This window comes from Nycticebus coucang, chromosome 8, assembly GCF_027406575.1.
Source record: "Nycticebus coucang isolate mNycCou1 chromosome 8, mNycCou1.pri, whole genome shotgun sequence".
In the NCBI taxonomy this organism is placed as follows: domain Eukaryota; kingdom Metazoa; phylum Chordata; class Mammalia; order Primates; family Lorisidae; genus Nycticebus; species Nycticebus coucang.
The window spans coordinates 105,270,014-105,287,648 of record NC_069787.1 but is presented as its reverse complement, the minus strand read 5'-3'; the positions used below and the strand labels follow the sequence as shown (position 1 = coordinate 105,287,648).

The 17,635-nt window shown below is 42.5% G+C and overlaps 1 protein-coding gene across 6 annotated transcripts in view; it reads left to right on the top strand.

Annotated features, from left to right (window-relative positions):
* Positions 1-17,635, top strand: part of NME9 (NME/NM23 family member 9) — a 50,087-nt gene that overhangs the window by 9,566 nt on the left and 22,886 nt on the right. For 4 of the 6 annotated variants that reach the window (XM_053599012.1, XM_053599011.1, XM_053599016.1 and 1 more), the window contains exons 4-11: positions 263-366; positions 1,305-1,376; positions 3,683-3,799; positions 5,080-5,155; positions 12,879-12,961; positions 13,254-13,346; positions 14,500-14,654; positions 15,879-16,009. In XM_053599012.1, the coding sequence (XP_053454987.1) occupies positions 263-366; positions 1,305-1,376; positions 3,683-3,799; positions 5,080-5,155; positions 12,879-12,961; positions 13,254-13,346; positions 14,500-14,654; positions 15,879-16,009 (831 nt within the window). The remainder of the gene's footprint in view (positions 1-262; positions 367-1,304; positions 1,377-3,682; positions 3,800-5,079; positions 5,156-12,878; positions 12,962-13,253; positions 13,347-14,499; positions 14,655-15,878; positions 16,010-17,635) is intronic. The other 2 variants (XM_053599014.1, XM_053599013.1) reach the window with 2 other exon arrangements.

Below are 17,635 nucleotides of genomic sequence, written 5' to 3'. Positions count from 1 at the left end.
TAAAGAAGTCATGTTTAGAAAATAATTTTCTTCTGTAGTTATTTCATTATATTTAGAATTCAGAATACTGAGTTCATAAGAATGAGAGACAGCTGTGTTTCCCTGCTTTCTCATAACCTGATGGACAATAAATCCCTTTAAACTATTAAATATCTCTGCAAGCAGATGTCCATTGAGGGGCATTAGACTATCAGGTATAAATTTTGCCTGACACGGTGGGCACTGTGCCCGCTGAACATTCCTGCTTCTTGGTTCCACACAGTTGTTGATGTCCATCAAGGCTGGTGTGGCCCCTGCAAGCCCATGGTGAGCCTCTTCCAGAAGATGAGGATCGAGGTTGGATTGGACCTTCTGCATTTTGCATTAGTAAGATTCTCTCAGCAAAAAGTCATATGACACTGGAAAAAAAATTCTTTTGAATTTTAAAACACCAAGGAACAGGAAGTGTGAAAGGCCTGCTTCTGATCATTGAAAAGGCCGAGCTACCTTGGTGTGTGTCACACTTTATGGGGCAAGACATGATTGCAAGAGGGACTTTGCCTAACAATTGCAATCAGTATAACCTGGCTTATTGTACCCTCAATGAATCCCCAACAATAAAAAAAAAAAAAAGAAAGAAAAGAAAAGGCCGAGCTAGATATTCTCCTTATGTTGTGAAGACTGTTGACTTGAAATGGCACTCTCAGAGCCCGGGGTTTCAAGATTTCCATCCTTTGCTCCATAAAGGGGAACTTTTAACAACATTTACTTGGAGTTAAAGTATGTAATTGGGAATAAATTCCAGAGAAGTTTGCAAGAGCCACTGTTGGTACACCACATAGGTTCATAGACAGCAAGGATGGGAGAAAAGATACCTTACACTAATCTCAAGAATTTGGGCTTCAAGGACTTTGCAGTTCCCCCCTTGGGAGTCAGTTTGGGACTTCTGCAGAGAGAGTGTGGGGGATCCATTATGTCCCTGCACAGTGGGCTTATCAGACAGAAGGCAACATCTGGGGACCTTCACCTTCGTTGATGTCAGTGGTGGCTGCAGAAGGGCATTAGACAATGCAGCTCCCTCGGACTGGTGGAGTAGCTGGGTGCGGGGCAGGAGAAACTCTTGCTTCCTCCTCCTTTGATTCTTCAAGGTAGTGTGCTATCCACAAGGGTTCCCCAACGTGTGGGCAGGTCAGCCCTGCTTAGGAGGAGAGGCATGGGAACAAGCTGGGGCTTCACTTGCCGAAGGGTCTCATGGGGCATGTGGTTCCCCCCCTGAGGATCTTCCCCTGCACGCCGGCCATCTGCTGATCGCTTGTTTTCTTTAGGCAGAGGCAGATTGTCTTGATGTCCTTGAAAAATACAGAGGGAGATGTGAGCCAACCTTTCTATTTTATGCAGTAAGTACATTTTTAGAACCAAAACTCTTCGATGGTTGCACATCATTAGAGTTCAAATAGATGTGTCTCACTGGCATTAATTCTCTCACTGATCCAAAGAAGAGATGCTTCCTGCAGACTGTGTGTATTATGGTGACTACATATAGACCCCAAGTCTGAGTGGGAAAGCAGAGCCCTGACTAGTGGCCCAAGGGCCCTGCTCTCCAGCAGGCAGGTGACACAGCTTGCCAGTTGTCACTGTTGGCTGGGCCAGCCTTCCTGACCGGTCATTCACAGGGAAAGAATGTGAGTCACTCAAATGCCCATGCTCCTTCTTGGCTAATGTACACTTAACCTTTTCTTCTCCAGCTTATTGGAGGAATAAGAGTTATCTTGGGCCACACATTAAATACACAATCACTAACAAAAGCTGATGAGCAAAAAGGCAAAGTCCGTGCATATTTTTCATGATATCTGACACCACAGATAAGCAAAACAGTCCTCAAATAATCTGCATGTGTTGCCTTGGCACTGTTGCTCAGTGGTTATAATGCCAGCCACATGCACTGGGGCTGGCAGGTTCGAGCCCAGCCCGGGCCTGCTAAACAACAATGACAACTGCAACAAAAACATAGCTGGGCATTGTGGCAGGTGCCTGTAGTCCAGCCACTTGGGAGGCTGAGGCAAGAGAATCATTTGAGCCCAAGAGTTTGAGGTTGCTGTGAGCTGTGACTGCCACAGCACTCTACCATAAGGTCTCTCTCTCAGAGCACAGATTTCTAGATTTCTATCCTCTGTTCCATAAGGGAAACTTTTAGCAAAAATGAATACTACTTTTTGGGGCAGACATGCCCTGCATTCACTTTTATTTAATCATAAAATCTAAAGATATGTTTATAGGGTGGCACCTATGGCTCTCAGGAGTAGGATGCTGGCCCCATATGCCAGAGGTGGTGGGTTCAAACCCAGCCCCAGCCAAAAACTGCAAAAAAAAGATGTGTTTATAGAGAGTCAGAAATGTTAGGGACTACTGAGGAAGGCCAACTGATACAGTGTTTTGAAAATATGTAATTTGATGTTTTTTGGTGTCATGCCCATGGTATGGCGCCATGCCTCTAGGAACCACTGTTTCACACCTGGCTTCCTAGGTTTAGGTCACTGCCAGGCTCTGATGACAACTGACTACTCCTGACCCAGACCAGCCCCCTCACTCTACAGTCAGGGAAACTGTGTTCCACTCACCCAGTTCTCCTGATGGTCAGGGCAGTGTTGCTTAGTTTGGGAAACCTCAGCTTCCGGGCTTCAACATTGCGAGTATTCTAAGTTGGAAGCTTATGATAAAACATTATCTGAGCTTCAAATTTTAGTGGGGAGACTGAAGTTATATACAGGGTTGGGGAGGGGAAGGGAGAGAGAAAGGAGCTCAGAGATGAGCATGGCCCGTCCCACCCCGCCCCGCCAACAAACTTGACATCAGAGCTCCACTGCACAAATGGGATCCTTACCACGATGGTTTGATTGCTTGAGCCTGTAGCAATTAAGGTATTTATCATCATCTGCCATGGGGGAACACGGGCCACAATCGCTAGCCCCATGGTGGTCCACCGAGGGATAGGATAGGAGTGGGAGGAGGAGCCACTCTACGTGAACTTCTCCCTCTCCAGGTACACTTCTTTATGGGCAATATAGGTAGAGACTTTTGGAAGTTAAAGCCAGAAAACTCAGGTTCAGCATAAACACCACCTCTACTGTGAAGTCTTCCCTGGCAATCCTAGTTGGTGCTGGGAATTCGTGCTCCAAGTTCCAAACACCTTATAAGCTCCCCTGTTAAAGCAATTATCTTTTAATTGTTTCTTTGGCCCGAATACCTCTCTTCTCACTTCACTGCCCCTCCCTCAGGGCTGCATCTGTGTCTTTTTGTGTTTTGTGTTTCTATTCTTTGCCTCTCCCTTGGTGCTTGGCATCATAAATGCTCAGTAAATATTTGTTGGGGAATAAGCCATGAGTAAGCCACGTGCAGTTACTCAACTTATAGTGTACTGTGTCTCCCTTAACTAACTGCTCTTTGCTTTGCAAGGAGGGGGCACGGAGTAGGTGGATAGTAGAGATCAGAAAAAGAAATCATTGTAGGACTGGGAGCAGACCCGAGGGTGTCTTGCTAAGGAGGGCAGCAGAGGTGAGCATCCCCCCCACCCCCAACCCTGTACTGAAAGTGGATGATGGGGCTGTGTGGCTTGACCTTGGGAACATTCCTAAACCTCCTGCTGTCTCTTAAAAGGGACTTGTATCTGCAAAGAGGATTTCCTGTGATTTGTAATGTATTCTAGGGAGGAGAACTGGTGGCTGTGGTTAGAGGAGCAAACGCCCCACTCCTGCAGAAAATCATCCTAGACCAGCTGGAGGCTGAAAAGAAGGTGCTGGCTGAAGGCAGAGAGCGGAAAGTGGTAACCAGAAGTCACTTTTAAAAACAGCAAACTCACAAGTGTGGTCACAGGGCAAGACCAGCGTTTTCCACCCCTTATCTGATTTCCTGGAGCTGTTAGCGGACAGTTTTATAAAAGTCCCACCTGGGTCTGTCACTCATGGGGGTCTCAGGGAGCATACAATGGTTGCTGTGATACTGTGTGCATTTTGAAGTCACCTTTTAAAAGTCACCCCTTTTATCCCAAACTCTTTAGCCTTATTTTATGCATTTCCTGTTCATCTCCCACTTCAGTCTTAACAGACAATGAATTCAGAAGCAAAAATAAAGTTACAGAATTGTGTGGTGTGTAGAAGTCAGCTACCCAGGCTCCCCTAAGCCTAAGAGCGAAATCTCTCCCAGTAACCCAGTCCCTCACATTCCTGAAGGTTTAACTTGTGAATCCAGAGGGTTCTTTTTTTTTTTTTTAATTTAGAAATTAAGCTCTGGGCGGCACCTGTAACTCAAAGGGATAGGGCGCTGACCCCATATGCCAGAGGTGGTGGGTTCAAACCCAGCCCCAGGCAAAAAAAAAAAAAAAAATTTAATCTCATCTAGAAATTAAGCTCTGACTTTATAATGAGAAGTAGAATCAGCATAGCTTTTGATTTTAATAAATTATTTCCCTGATAACACAGACTGCAAGTTCTTCATGAATAATTGCTGTCTTTGAAATCCACGCACCTTAGGTAGAGAGGTTATTTCCTGGTGCTTTGAGCATCAGTCAATCTTGCTTTAACCTTCTCCAGTGTTCCTTCAAGTTTTCATACTCCATTCAAATGGCAAAGCCTCATTTATATACAATGGATTAGGATCAAAGTATATTTTTTTCCCAAGAAAATGGGCAGTGTTCCCCCAAGAAAGAAAATTGCAAACACTTACATTTTTACGTGCCTCATCTTTATTTTCAGAAGGGGAAGATCTTTCTTTACCACTTCTCTGCACTGTGTAGCTGTGTAGCCAATCTTTGGACATTTTCTTGGATTTCAAATCCTTCTTTGCTTTGTCAACTCTACTTAGTGCTTGTGAAAAGAGGCAGAATCTACAACTTAAGATAGTCATGGATTTTGCCATGCTTCACTGTCCCCCAACTACTAATTATAGAATTTCCAAGACTGATCATTTTAACCTCCTTCCCTGCCTTGTTTTGTTTTGGCTGTGTATTTTTGAACCTGTATTTTTTTGGTTTCTGCAGGTTTTTCAAGGTCTTTGTGGTGATTTTAACTAGCTAACTACTTTCTGTTTATGACCAATTTGTACTAGATTAAAGATGAGGCTCTTTCTGATGAAGATGAAAATGTTTCCCGGGGAAAGGACATTGTTGAAGATGAGGATGTGGGTGAGTGCAGCACCAGCAAGCAAAAAGGCAAAGGAGACTCAGATTTCATATGTGTTTTAAGTATATGAATAATCAGGGTTTTCTTAGCAATTCAAACTCTGGGAAGGTTTTTAATGGTTCATAATCCTTTTGTTTTCATTTTATTGATTACATAATAGTACGTTTGGAGGGGTATGTAAGATAATTTGAAACATTCAAATAATGAAATCAAGGTAATTGGAATATCAATCTCCTTAAATATTTATCTTTATGCCTGGAACATTTGAATTACTTTCTTCTAGCTATATTGAAATGTACAAGAGATTAATGTGAACTGTAGTCACCCTACTGATCTATTAAACACCAGGCCTTATTTCTTCTGTTGGTATATTTGCGCACATTCATCAACTCTCTTCATCTCCTCCTCCGGCCTCCCCTTCCCAGCCTCTGGTAGCCACCAGTCTGCTCTCTGTCTTCATGAGATCCACTTTTTTTTTTTGCAGTTTTTGGCCGGGGCTGGGCATATGGGGCCGGTGCCCTACCCCCTTGAGCCACAGGCGAGATCCACTTTTTAGTTCTCACTTATGAATTTGTCTTTCTGTGCTTGGCATATTTCACTTAACATAATAAGACCTCTAGTCCCATCTATGTTGCTGCAAATGATAGGATTTTGTTCTTTTGTATGGCTAAATAATATTTCATTGTGCATGTGTACCAATTTTCTTTATCAGTTCTTTCACTGATGGGTGCTGGGTTGGTTCTAAATCTTGGCTATTGTGAGTAGTGCTGCAGTAAACATGGCAGTACAGGTGTCTGTTTGATACGTTGATTTCCTTTCTTTTGGGTATATAGCCAGTGGTGAAATTGCTGGGCCATGTAATAGTTCTATTTCTTGTTTTTTGAGGAACTGCCACACTGTTTTCCATAATGGGTATACCAATTTGCGTTCCCACCAACAGTATCTAAGGAGTTCCCTTTCTCCATATCCTCACCACCATCTTTTATTCTCTGTCTTTGTGATAAAAGCCATTCTAACTGGGGTGAGATAATATCTCACTGTTGTTTCAATTTGCATTTGGATGATTGGTGATATTGACCATTTATTCCTACACATGCTGGCCATGTTTTCTTTCGAGAAATGTTTATTCAGAACCTTTGCCCATTCTTAAATCAGTTTTTATTTTTTTGCTATTGACTTGTTTGATTGGATTCTTTATATATTCCGATGGATAGTTTGCAAATATATTCTCACATTCTGTGGGGTTTCTCTTCACTTTGTTGATTGTTTCCTTTGCTATGCAGAGGCTTTTTAGCTTGATATAATCCCATTTGTCTATTTTGCTTTTGCTGCCAATGTTTCTGAGGTCTTACACAAAAATCTTTGCTCAAACCAATGTCCTGTAATGTTTCCCCAATATTTCCTTCCACCAGTTTCATAGTTTCAGGTCTTAGATTTAAACCTTTAATCCATTCTGATTTGATTTTTATATATGGTTAGAGATGGGGGTTTAGTTTTATTCTTCTGCATATGGATATCTAGTTTCCCCTATACCGTTTATTAAAGAGAATATCCTTTCCCCATTATATTTTCTTGGCTTCTTTGTTGAAAGTGAGTTGGCTATAAATGCATGGATTTATACCTACATTATCTATTTTATTCCATTGGTTTATGTATCCGTTTTTATGCCATTACTTTGCTGATTTGTTTACAATAGCTTTGTAGTATATTTTGAAGTAAGGTAGTGTGATGCCCTCAGCTTTGTTCTTTTTGCTCAGGATTGCTTTGGCTATTTGGGATCTTTTGTGGTTTCATATAAATTTTAGGATATTTTAGGGTATTTTGATAGGGATTTCATTGATTCTGTAAATTGCTTTGGGTAGTATTGTCATTTTACCCACTCCCCCCCCCTTTTTTTGGTGTCCTCTTCAATTTCTCTCATCAGTGTTCTATAGTTTTCCTTATATAGATCTTCCACATCTTTAGTTAAGTTGATTCCTCTGTATTTCATATGTTTTGTAGCTAATGTAAATAAGATTTATTTCATATTTTCTTTTTCAGATTGTTCACGGTGGGTAAATATAAATGCTACTGATTTTTATGTGAGGATTTTGTATCCTACAACTTTACTGAACTAATTTATCAGTTCAGTTTTTTAATAGTCATTAGGTTTTTCTAAATATAAGGTCGTGTCATCTGCGAATAAGGCTTATTTGACTTCTTCCTTTCTGATTTGGACACCCTTTATTTTTTTCTCTTGCCTTACTGCTGTTCTTAGGACTTCCAGTATTATGTTGAATGCAAGTGATTAAAGGGTGCATCCTTGTCTTGTTCCAGTTCTTAGAAGGATGGTTTTCAGTGTTAGCGTGGATTTGTCATACATGGCTTTTTATCGTTTTTTTTGTTTGTTTGGTTGGTTTTTTGAGACAGAGTCTTACTTTATTCCCCTAGGGAGAGTGCTGTGGCATCCTAGTTCACAGCAACTTCAAACTTGGGCTCAAAGTGATTCTGTTGCCTCAGCCTTCCTATCCTGTTTCCCCGAAAATAAGACAATGTCTTATTAAGGTGTGCTCCCAAAGATGCGCTAGGTCTTTTCAGGGGATGTCTTATCTTTCCTGTGAGTAGGTCTTATTTTCGGAGGATGTCTTATTTTCGGGAAACAGGGTAGTAGCTGGGACTACAGGTGCCTGCCATAATGCCTGGCTATTTTTGAGACAGGGTCTCCTTCTTGCTCAGGCTGGTCCCTACCTGGTGAGCTCAGGCAATCCACCCGCCTTGGCCTCCCAGAGAGCAGGGATTACAGGTGTGAGGCTTTTTATTGTTTTGACGTATTTTCTTTCTTCACCTAGTTTGTTGAGTTTTTTTTATCATAAAGGGATGTTGAATTTTATCATATGCTTTTTCAGTATCTATTGGACATACGGTTTTTGTTCTTGATTGTGTTAATGCAATGTATCACCTTTATAGATTTGTATATATTGAATCAGCCTTACATCCCTTTGATGAGTCCCACTTGATCATTATGTTTTCAGTGTACTGCTGAATTCAGTTTGCTAGCATTTTTTCCAGGATTTTTTGAATCTATGTTAATCAATGATATTGGCCTGTAGTTTTCTTTTTGTTGTTGTTGTTGTGTACTTGTCCAGTTTTGGTATCAAAGTAATTCTGGCCTCAGAGAATGAGTTTGGAAATATTCTTTCCTCTTCAGTTTTACTGAGGAGCTTGAGTAGAATTAGTATTAGTTCTTCTTTAAATGTTCGGTAGAATTTAGGAACAAAGCCATCAGGTTCTGGGCTTTCCTTTGATGAGAGACTTTATTACAGCTTTGATCTCATTATTATTATTATTATTATTATTATTATTATTATTATTAGTGGTGGTTTTTGGCCAGGGCTGGGTTTGAACCCACCACCTCTGGCATACGGGACCAGCGCCCTACCCCTTTGAGCCACAGGGCGCCACCTCAATCTCATTATTTGTTATTGGTTTGTTGAGGTTTTCTATTCTTCACGGTTCAATCTTAATAGGTTGTTTGTGTCCAGGAATTTACCCATTTCTTCTAGGTTTGTTGGTGTATAGTTGTTCATAATAGTCTGTAATGATTCTTTTATTTTTGTGGTCTCAATTGTTATATTCCCTTTCTTGTTCCTGATTTTATTTGGGTCTTCTCTCTCTCTCTTTAAAAAAAAAAAAAAATTAGCCTCACTAAAGATTTGTCAATTTTGTTTATCTTTTCAGAAAGCCAACTTTTCATTTTGTTGATCTTCTATATTATTTTTAATCTCAATTTCATTTATTTTTGCTCTCATCTTTATTATATTTTTCCTTTTACTAATTTTGAGTTTGGTTTATATTTCTTTTATGTTTCCTGGAGTTGTGTTGTTAGGTTCTTCATTTGATATAGGCATTTTTTGCTAGAAACTTCTCTCTTCATACTGTTTTTACTATATCCCATAGATTTTGATATGTTGTATTTCCATTTTTATTTCTTTCGAGGATTTTTACATTTCCTCCCTAATTTCTTCATTGACTTTATTCAGAAGAATATTGTTTAATTTACATGTATTTGAGTAGTTTCCAAGGTTCTTTTCATCATCCATTTCTAGTTTTATTCCATTTTGGTCAGAAAAGTACTTGATATGGTTTCTACTTTTTTGAATTTTTTGTGACTTATTTTGTGACTTATTTTGTGACTTATTTTGCCCCAGATAGAGTCTGTTCTGGAGGATGTTTCATGTGCTGATGAAAAGAATGTGTATTCTGTAACAGTTAGGTGAGATGTTCTATGACTGTCAGGCCTATTTGGTTTAAATCTGACATTTCTCTGTTGATTTGTGTCCAGACAATCTGTCATTACTGACAGTGGGGTGTTGAAGTTCACTGCTATTACTGTCTTGCAGTCTATCCTTCCCTTTAAATCTATTCATATTTGCTTTACATACTCAGGTGCTCTGGTGTTGGGTGAATATTTATAATTGTTACATCCTCTTGCTGAATTGACCCCTTTGTTATTACATAGTGACCATCTTGGTCTTTTTACAGTCTTTGGCTGTAGTCTATTCTACCTGATATCAGTATAGCACTCCTGTTCTTTTTTTGGTTTCTGCTTGCACGGAATATTTTTCCATCCTTTCATTTTCAATCTTAATAGGTGAGGCGACATATAATTGGGTCTTATTTCTTATTCGTTCAGCCACTCTGTGCCTTTTGATTAGAGAATTGAGTCCATTTATATTCAGTGTTATTAGTGAAGAGTAAAGACTTACTACTGCCACTTTGTTGTTATTTTCTGGTTGTGTTTTAAATCTGCCTTTCCTTTCTTCCTGCCTGCCTTTGTGCTCAAGTGATTGTCTCTGGTGCTATGTTTTAATTCATTGCTTTTTATTTTTAGTGTGTCAGGTATAGGTCTTTTGCCTGATGGTTACCATGAGGCTTACACAAAGCATCTTATAGATATAATAAGGTTTTTCGTTTTGTTTTGTTTGTTTTTGAGACAGTCTCACTCTGTCACCCTAGGTAGAGTGCCGTGGCGTCATCATAGCTCACAGCAACCTCAAACTCTTGGGCTTAAGTGATCCTCTTGCCTCGGCTTCCCGAGTAGCTGAGACTATTGGTGCCCTCTATGATACTTGGCTAGTTTTTTCTATTTTTAGTAGAGATGGGGTCTCGCTTTTGCTCAGGCTGGTCCCAAACTCCTGAGCTCAAGCAGTCCTCCTGCCTCCCAGAGTACCAGGATTACAGGCATGAACCAGTATGTCCAGCCATAATAGGTCATTTTAAAGAGATTACAGCTTAGATCACAAAAAGAATGGAAACAGGAAAAAAACAGAAGAAGGAGGAGGAGGAGGAGGAGGAGAAGAAGAAGACGACGACATTTCAATTCCATCCCCCCACATTTTTACTTTCTCTGTAAAAAAAAAAATTTACACATTTTTATGTTGCCTATCCCCTAATAGGTTGCTATGTATATGTGTGTGTGTGTGTGTATTTAGATTTGTCTTTCAAGCTCCAAACTAGAGTTATGAGTGGGTTACACACTACAATTATCAATTATACTTTTGGAGTGTTCTGGGTTTGTCTGTGTACTCGATTTTACCCGTGGGTTTTATACCTATAAATGTTTTCTTTTTGCAAGTGTGACTTTCATGGCAAATACCAGACATCGTGAAAAGCTCAATTTAACAAAATGGAGGATAGCAATACTAATAATTTAAAGCAATGATGCTAATATTTCCTTGGTCTTTATTTGAGCTAAAAAGTACAAGCTTCTTTTTTCAACTTTTCCTGAAACATTAGAAATATCTTCCTTCCCCACAGCCCTACACCCTCTTTTCCTAATCCCAAGTATCAACTCACAGATTTTACACTCTTGGACATTACAGCTCTTCTTGAACTTTTCATATGAGGACAAGTTGGCCTGACAGTGGGAAGGAAAGCCAGGAGTTAGTAAGGCTGTTTGCCTGGATGGTGTAGCTCAGTAGTAGCTGAGACACCAGGGGAAACGAGCATGAAGTTCAGGAACCCTGTTGACAGTGGGAGGAAGGTTTCTTTTACTATTGCATGAAGTAGGAAGGTGGTTTTCTTTGTGTGTGGATTACAAGGACTGTTAGAATTAGATTCTAACAAGAAAGGAGGCATGGTTTAGGAGAACAAGGAAAGTTTGAGTACGAAAAGAAAAGCAGTGATTTGGCTTCTGCAGAAACGTGTGGCCTCTTTTGGCATTGTCTCCTCTTTCTTCCCTTCTCCCTTATTTTCTTCCAACTCAAGGCTCTCCCACCTAGAAGACCACACAGAGCCCTGCACTTGCTCTCACCCCTCCTCTCCTTCATACTAGGCCTCCTGAACCTTGTCTACACTCTGGGCCACCCTCACCTTCCACTCCTGCCCCATCTGACTACAAACTGGCCTCTGTGCTCACTGCTCCCTGAAATGGAGCCCACCAGCAAGATCTGTGACTCTCTTGGTGTCAAACGCAATGGCAGTTTCCAGTTAACATCTTATGGCTCTTTCTGCAAAAGGGAATAGTGTTCACAATGTCTTCTCCAAAGACACTCCAAAGTGTCTTCTTCTTTCCTGTTTACTGAGATGTCCTGACCATTCCTGGGTTCCTTCTATACTTCTGGCCTCTCCTCAGTCTTTCTTCATCACCTCTTTTCTTTTGCTCCTGTTTAAGCTGGAGCTCCCCAGGCCCCTGCTTTGGTCTGTTCTCACTCTATATATCCCTAGATGATTTAATTAATCAGTCAACTTATAAATGGAATTTGTTGTAAGAATCTCTTAAGGTCTAAGTATTCATAATGTTAGAAATAGTCACAGAAAAAAACTAACAGATTTGTTGCTTAAAATGATTTATACCTTTGCACTACATGTTTCTGAGATTTTCAGAGTAGAACGCTTCCTTAAATATAGTTATTGTCTTGTTTCATTGCAACACAACCAGTGTAAAAGTCAAGAAGCAGAAAATAGGTGATGGGAGAATGCTGATTCGGTGGCAAGCGTAGGTAAGTTACTAAGGCCAAGTTCCTATAAGCAGGAGGAAAGTGGAGATGGGCTCCTGGACTAGACATAGATCTCCCCACAGCCAACCAGGAGACTCTGATCCTGTGTCCCCTCCCTCATTGCAAAAACTGATTGGCCTGGTGGACACAGACCCAAGGGTGGTTAATCCATAATGCCTCGGCTCAAGCCATGAGCTGGCTAATCTGGCTTCTCTCAGGAGAATTCAAACTGAGACAGAGGACTGAAGCTGGTAGTATGTTCTGGAGGTAAAAAGTCATGAAAAGTCATGTAGACTTAGGGCCTGGGGCAGCCATTATGGTCACATGGCAGGAAAGGTAAAAAGCAGCAGAGGCCATGGAGCAGTAAGTGAAAGGCGAACAGCATCATGGGAGGGAGTGAGAAGGTCAGAGGGGCTAGGGCTGTGTCGCTTCCATTTCAGCCTCTCCTCCCAATGCCTCACCCACCCTCCCTTCCCCTCTGCCCAACTCATTCAGTCCCTTCTGGGCTTCTGTCCCTCCCTGAAGCTCCCAGGTTCATTGAGCCAGTCTTTGAGTCTCTCACAGCCAGGTTGAGGATAAGGTCTGGGGCCAGCATGTCCACCAGTGTTCAGGTTTGTAGGGACATAGCTAAGAGGCCAAAAGGAGGGGATCCTGGGGTCCCACACCTGTGCCTGGCACTGTTGCTGCGGATGGCCTGCTGAGAACCCCAGACTCAGCATCTAACAGCACCATCCTGTGGCTTACTTAGTTTCCTCAGAGAAGCCGTGTACTGTGGCAATCGTTAAACCCGACGCAGTGGCCCATGGAAAGACCGATGAGATTATCATGAAGGTAAGAGAGACAACACTGAACCTGCACAGCATCCTCGTGTCCTCTGTGGTGAATAAACAGGGAGGAGCACTGGGCAGTGACATCCCGGTGCTGGGAGAAGACTTCAGAAGGAGTAACTCAAAGTCCATTCAAGGCAATTGAAACGTTAAGTCTGATTGGGACAGAAACTGTGGGCATGAGGGTCTTCATAGCATTTCATGTTGCCCCTCTCTTTGTTTTTTACCTTTTAACTAAGTAAAATGTGAATTTCAGCTTGATTCACCCTTTCAGAATATCTGTGTATATTCTACAGATCCAGGAAGCTGGGTTTGACATTTTAACAAGTGAAGAGAGAACTATGACAGAGGCAGAAATGAGACTTTTCTACCAACACAGAGCTGGAGAGGTTGGCTTACCTGCTTTCATACGTTTAAAATACTCATTTCTTTTGCTTCCTCCATCTGTATGTTTACATAGAATGATATTGGTTTGGGAGAAAACAGAATATAATAAACAAGAATATGAACAGCAACTGGGTCATACATTTGTTCTGAGAATAATTATAGGCTGTGCCAGGTAAAATTCTTTGGTTGCAAAGAAAAGATTTTGACTCTAAGTGATGAAAATAAGGAATATATTAGAAAGATATTCTGTAACCTACAAAATTGAAGAAAAAGAATTGAAGGAAGAGTTTAACGGGAAGGGCTTAGGTCAGAAGGAACCAAGACAAAGCTAGGCCAGCTGTATGCATATCACTTTAGACAGTACCATTGGATAACTCAGACCCAATCAGTTCCCACTGGTTTCTGCTTATGACTCACATACTTGGAGTTGGGTTGACCTAGCTTGGGTCATAGCCCCACCTCTCTTGTTAGGGGTGTGTTTGTGTGGGAGGAATGGCATGATAGCTGTTAGTCACACTACAGCCTAATGAAATGGGGAAGAAGGATTTCAAAGCATTGCACGCAAACCAAAAAAGTCTCAACTGTATTCTATCCTTTGGTTATCCAACGTTCACTCATCTCTCTTCTTTTGAAATCCATATTTACAGTTTTAAAAATGCCTCTTATTTACTCTCTCTCCCCTCTTCCCTCCTCTTCCTTCTTGGTCTCTCCTCTCTCTCTCCCCTTCTCCCCCCTTTCCTTTCTCTCTCTTTTCTCCCCCCTCTCTCATCTTTTCTCTCTTCCTTGGTGCTTCCTGCAGCATCCCTCTCTTACCAATAAAAACCTTTTGTACAAGCAAAAAAAAATGCCTCTTATTCAAATACCTCCTTAACCTTATTATAATCATCTCATTTTCAACCCAAAACTTACAGTCTTTTCTTTGTGGGTTCTCTGGGCATAGTTGGTCATTACTACCACACCTCCCTGACGCTGTCTGTGGCAGGCCAAGGTGGCCAGGCAGGGGAGTTGCAGTGGCTGAGTGTGCACAGGCATGCTGTGTGGGCCCAAGGCTGCTCACTGGATCCCTCCCATCCTGTGGGTGGTACAGGATCACTGACCCTCTGCAGGTCCAAGCGGCTCCTGCCCTAGGTCACTGTCTTCCTTCCTTGTACCTAGGAGGCATTTGAGAAGCTGGTTCATCACATGTGCAGTGGACCAAGCCACCTCCTGATCCTCACTAGGACTGAGGGCGCCGAGGACGTGGTCACTGCCTGGCAAACTCTCATGGGGCCTTGTGACCCCAGTGTGGCCAGAAGGGAGCAGCCTGAAAGGTGATATTATCAGCTGTGGTCCTTGCATTCACCTCAAAACCTGCACCCCAGGAAGCTGAGAGCTCCACTTTGTGTTTAGACCAGAATCATGGGTAACACAGAAGGTTCTATGGCAGCCAGCAGCCCCCTTCTTTGTTATATATTTGGGGAGAGCCTGACATCCACCCGCTGTGGTTCAGGCCCCAGCTCCTTGTTGCATCCTCCTGTGAGCTGCCTCCTTGCTGACATCTCCCTTCCCTGGCCTCTTCCAGAAGACTGCTGCTGGATTTGGTCCTCAGTCACCATTCTCTCTCCAGATCCTATAGTGTGCTCTGAGGAAAATCCAGATTCCAGGGCCCAAGTCAAGCCTGTCAAGTCAGAGGCAGTGGGGGCAAGGCCTGAGAATCAGGATCCCCATCCACCCGTGCTCCCCACCCAGGGAATCCTGAGGCCATTTAGAGTTGGAGCACCCTGTTCTGCACCTTGCACTGGGCTGGCTTCAGATGCTTCTTGGCCCTGGGAGTATTTAGCTGGTGCTAATGATGCCAAATCTGCTGTATCTTGGCCTTTGAAGCTGAGAGACCGAGATAACAGGAAGGAAATTTGCAAAAGACCAAGGAACTGCAGTTGCCCACTGTATTGTAGGGGGCCAGGAGCATTCACATATGAGGTAGCCTGGGCTAGCAAAAGATAGCTCAAGGTGCCAATCTGAGACGGCATACTCAGGCAAGTGCCTTCTCAGCCTCAGTTCCTTCATCTGTACAGTGGGGATATAAGCCACTATCATTAGAGGATATGGTAGCATTTGACACAGAGGAGGTGTGGCAATATTAGTATTATCTTGGGTAGTTATTGCAAAGATTGATTCTACAATGCTATATGAGGCACTTGGCATGGTGCTAGCCTTGGTAATAGTATAAACAAAATGGCAGCTCCTGTGCTTACACCATTAACTCATGTATCTTTAAAATGGAGCTAATAGCAGTCTCCCTCACAGGGCTGTGGAGAAAATGCAATGAGATGGTATACATAAAGCGCCGGCCATGTGCCCAGAACACTGCCATGACCAAATAAATGTCAGCTACTATTATCATTGCTGCTGTTCTTGGTATTTCCTGCAAAGAGAAAGCAATGTCAGAGGAATGCAGAATGCTGATTGGTAGTTGGTGATCATGTTGCCAGAAAGCAAAACATTTCTTTTCAAATGAAACAAACGTTTCTTTTACATTTTGCCAATGTTCCCAGTCTCCGTGCTCAGTACGGCACAGAAATGCCCTTTAATGCTGTCCATGGAAGCCAGGACGGAGAAGCCGCCCACAGGGAACTGGCATTGCTCTTCCCCAATTTGAAGTTTTTAGACAAAGAAGCCCCTCAGGGTAAGTCATCAAGGCAGATTTGGTGTTTATTAAATCTGAGGTGAAAAGGAATTTGTGACTATATGTTTGAGTGTGGTGGGGGGACTGGTAATAATTACTTTGGCCAATAAGTATTCAATCTAATAAAGTCCTTTTCTGAAAATATGGTCATTATATAATTTGAGTATCAATACTAAACTGTTTTGTGTTTTCGCAGAATAACAATGTTACTTTTAAATGCGGCATTAAATTTTTTGATGCTTCATATTTTGGAATCATATATTCATTGCAAAGAACTTTGTTTGCATTTCCCCGTTGAAACCACTGGGAAAATTTTATTAACTTTCTGGAAGCTTACTTCAAAGCCAGTCAGAGGCCAGATGTGGCTCCCTCACTTGCTCTGTGCTCCACACATCCCAAGCCAAGTCCCAGGGGCTCGCTGAAAAGCAGGAGCTGCACAGAGGGGCCCTCTACCTAGAGCCTGCTGTGACCCTCACATCCTTCAGCTTCACATTTGTTTTATTTTTATTATTATTGTTTTTGAGACAGAGTCTCACTCTGTCACCCTGGGTAGAGTGCCATGGCATCGTAGCTCACAGCAACCTCAAACTCCTGGGTTCAAGAGATCCTCCTCCCCCAACCTCCCAAGTAGCTGGGACTATAGTGCCAGCCCCAATGCCCAGCTAATTTTTCTATTTTCAGTAGAGATGGGGTCTCCCTCTTGCTCAGGCTGCTTCAGCTTCACATTTGAACGTGAGAGGATAGCTTAGGACAGGTGTCCTCAAACTTTTTAAACAGAGGACCAATTCACTGTCCCTCAGACCATTGGAGAGCCGGACTATAGTTTAAAAAAAACTATGAACAATGAACAAACTATGAACAAACTATGAACAAATTCCTATGCACACTGCACATATCTTATTTTGAAGTAAAAAACAAAACGGGAACAAATACAATTCACCCTGCTTCATGTGGCCCGCGGGCCGCAGTTTGAGGACGCCTGGTTTAGAACCTCCCCCTTCAAGGGGAGCATTCACAGACAGCCTCTGGGAAAGGTGTGCTGGGTTATCACCACCTCCAAATCCAGGTGAGAACCCTAAGTGGTCCAGAGCCCATGAGACTCAGCCCGTTTCACACCCAGTGGGAGAACTGGACCTGGCCTGGCGCTGTTTATGTTACTGGGCTCCATTTTCTGGTCTGGGCCTGCAGTGAGGCAGAAGGGGTTGGGGATGAATATCCTGGGAAAAAACAAAGAATGTGAGGGTCAGATTCTTGGGAGAAGGCTATAGGCAGCTCTGAAATGGTAATAAGCTATATGTGTCCTAATGTTTTGAGTTTTAACCAGTATTTGCCCAAATGTTTGATATGCTCATGTCTCAAGATCTGAAATCCAGGCAAGTCAGGAGGACAGGGCACAGTAAGGTGAGGTGGGAGCTGACTTGTGCTGGCTCCTGCTGAATCCTTGTCACTGCCCTCAGAGGAACAAGCTGAGGGTGCCACAGAGTGTGGGAGTCAGGAAATCCTGGGAAGTGTGGCTCTATGTGGATCCTCTCATTCTGGAAGGGCAGCCCTATAGGGCAGCTATCCTCCAGGACCTGCCCTCAGGGAGAGCCCATGATGCATTTTGTTGTGTCCAGGGTCATGGGA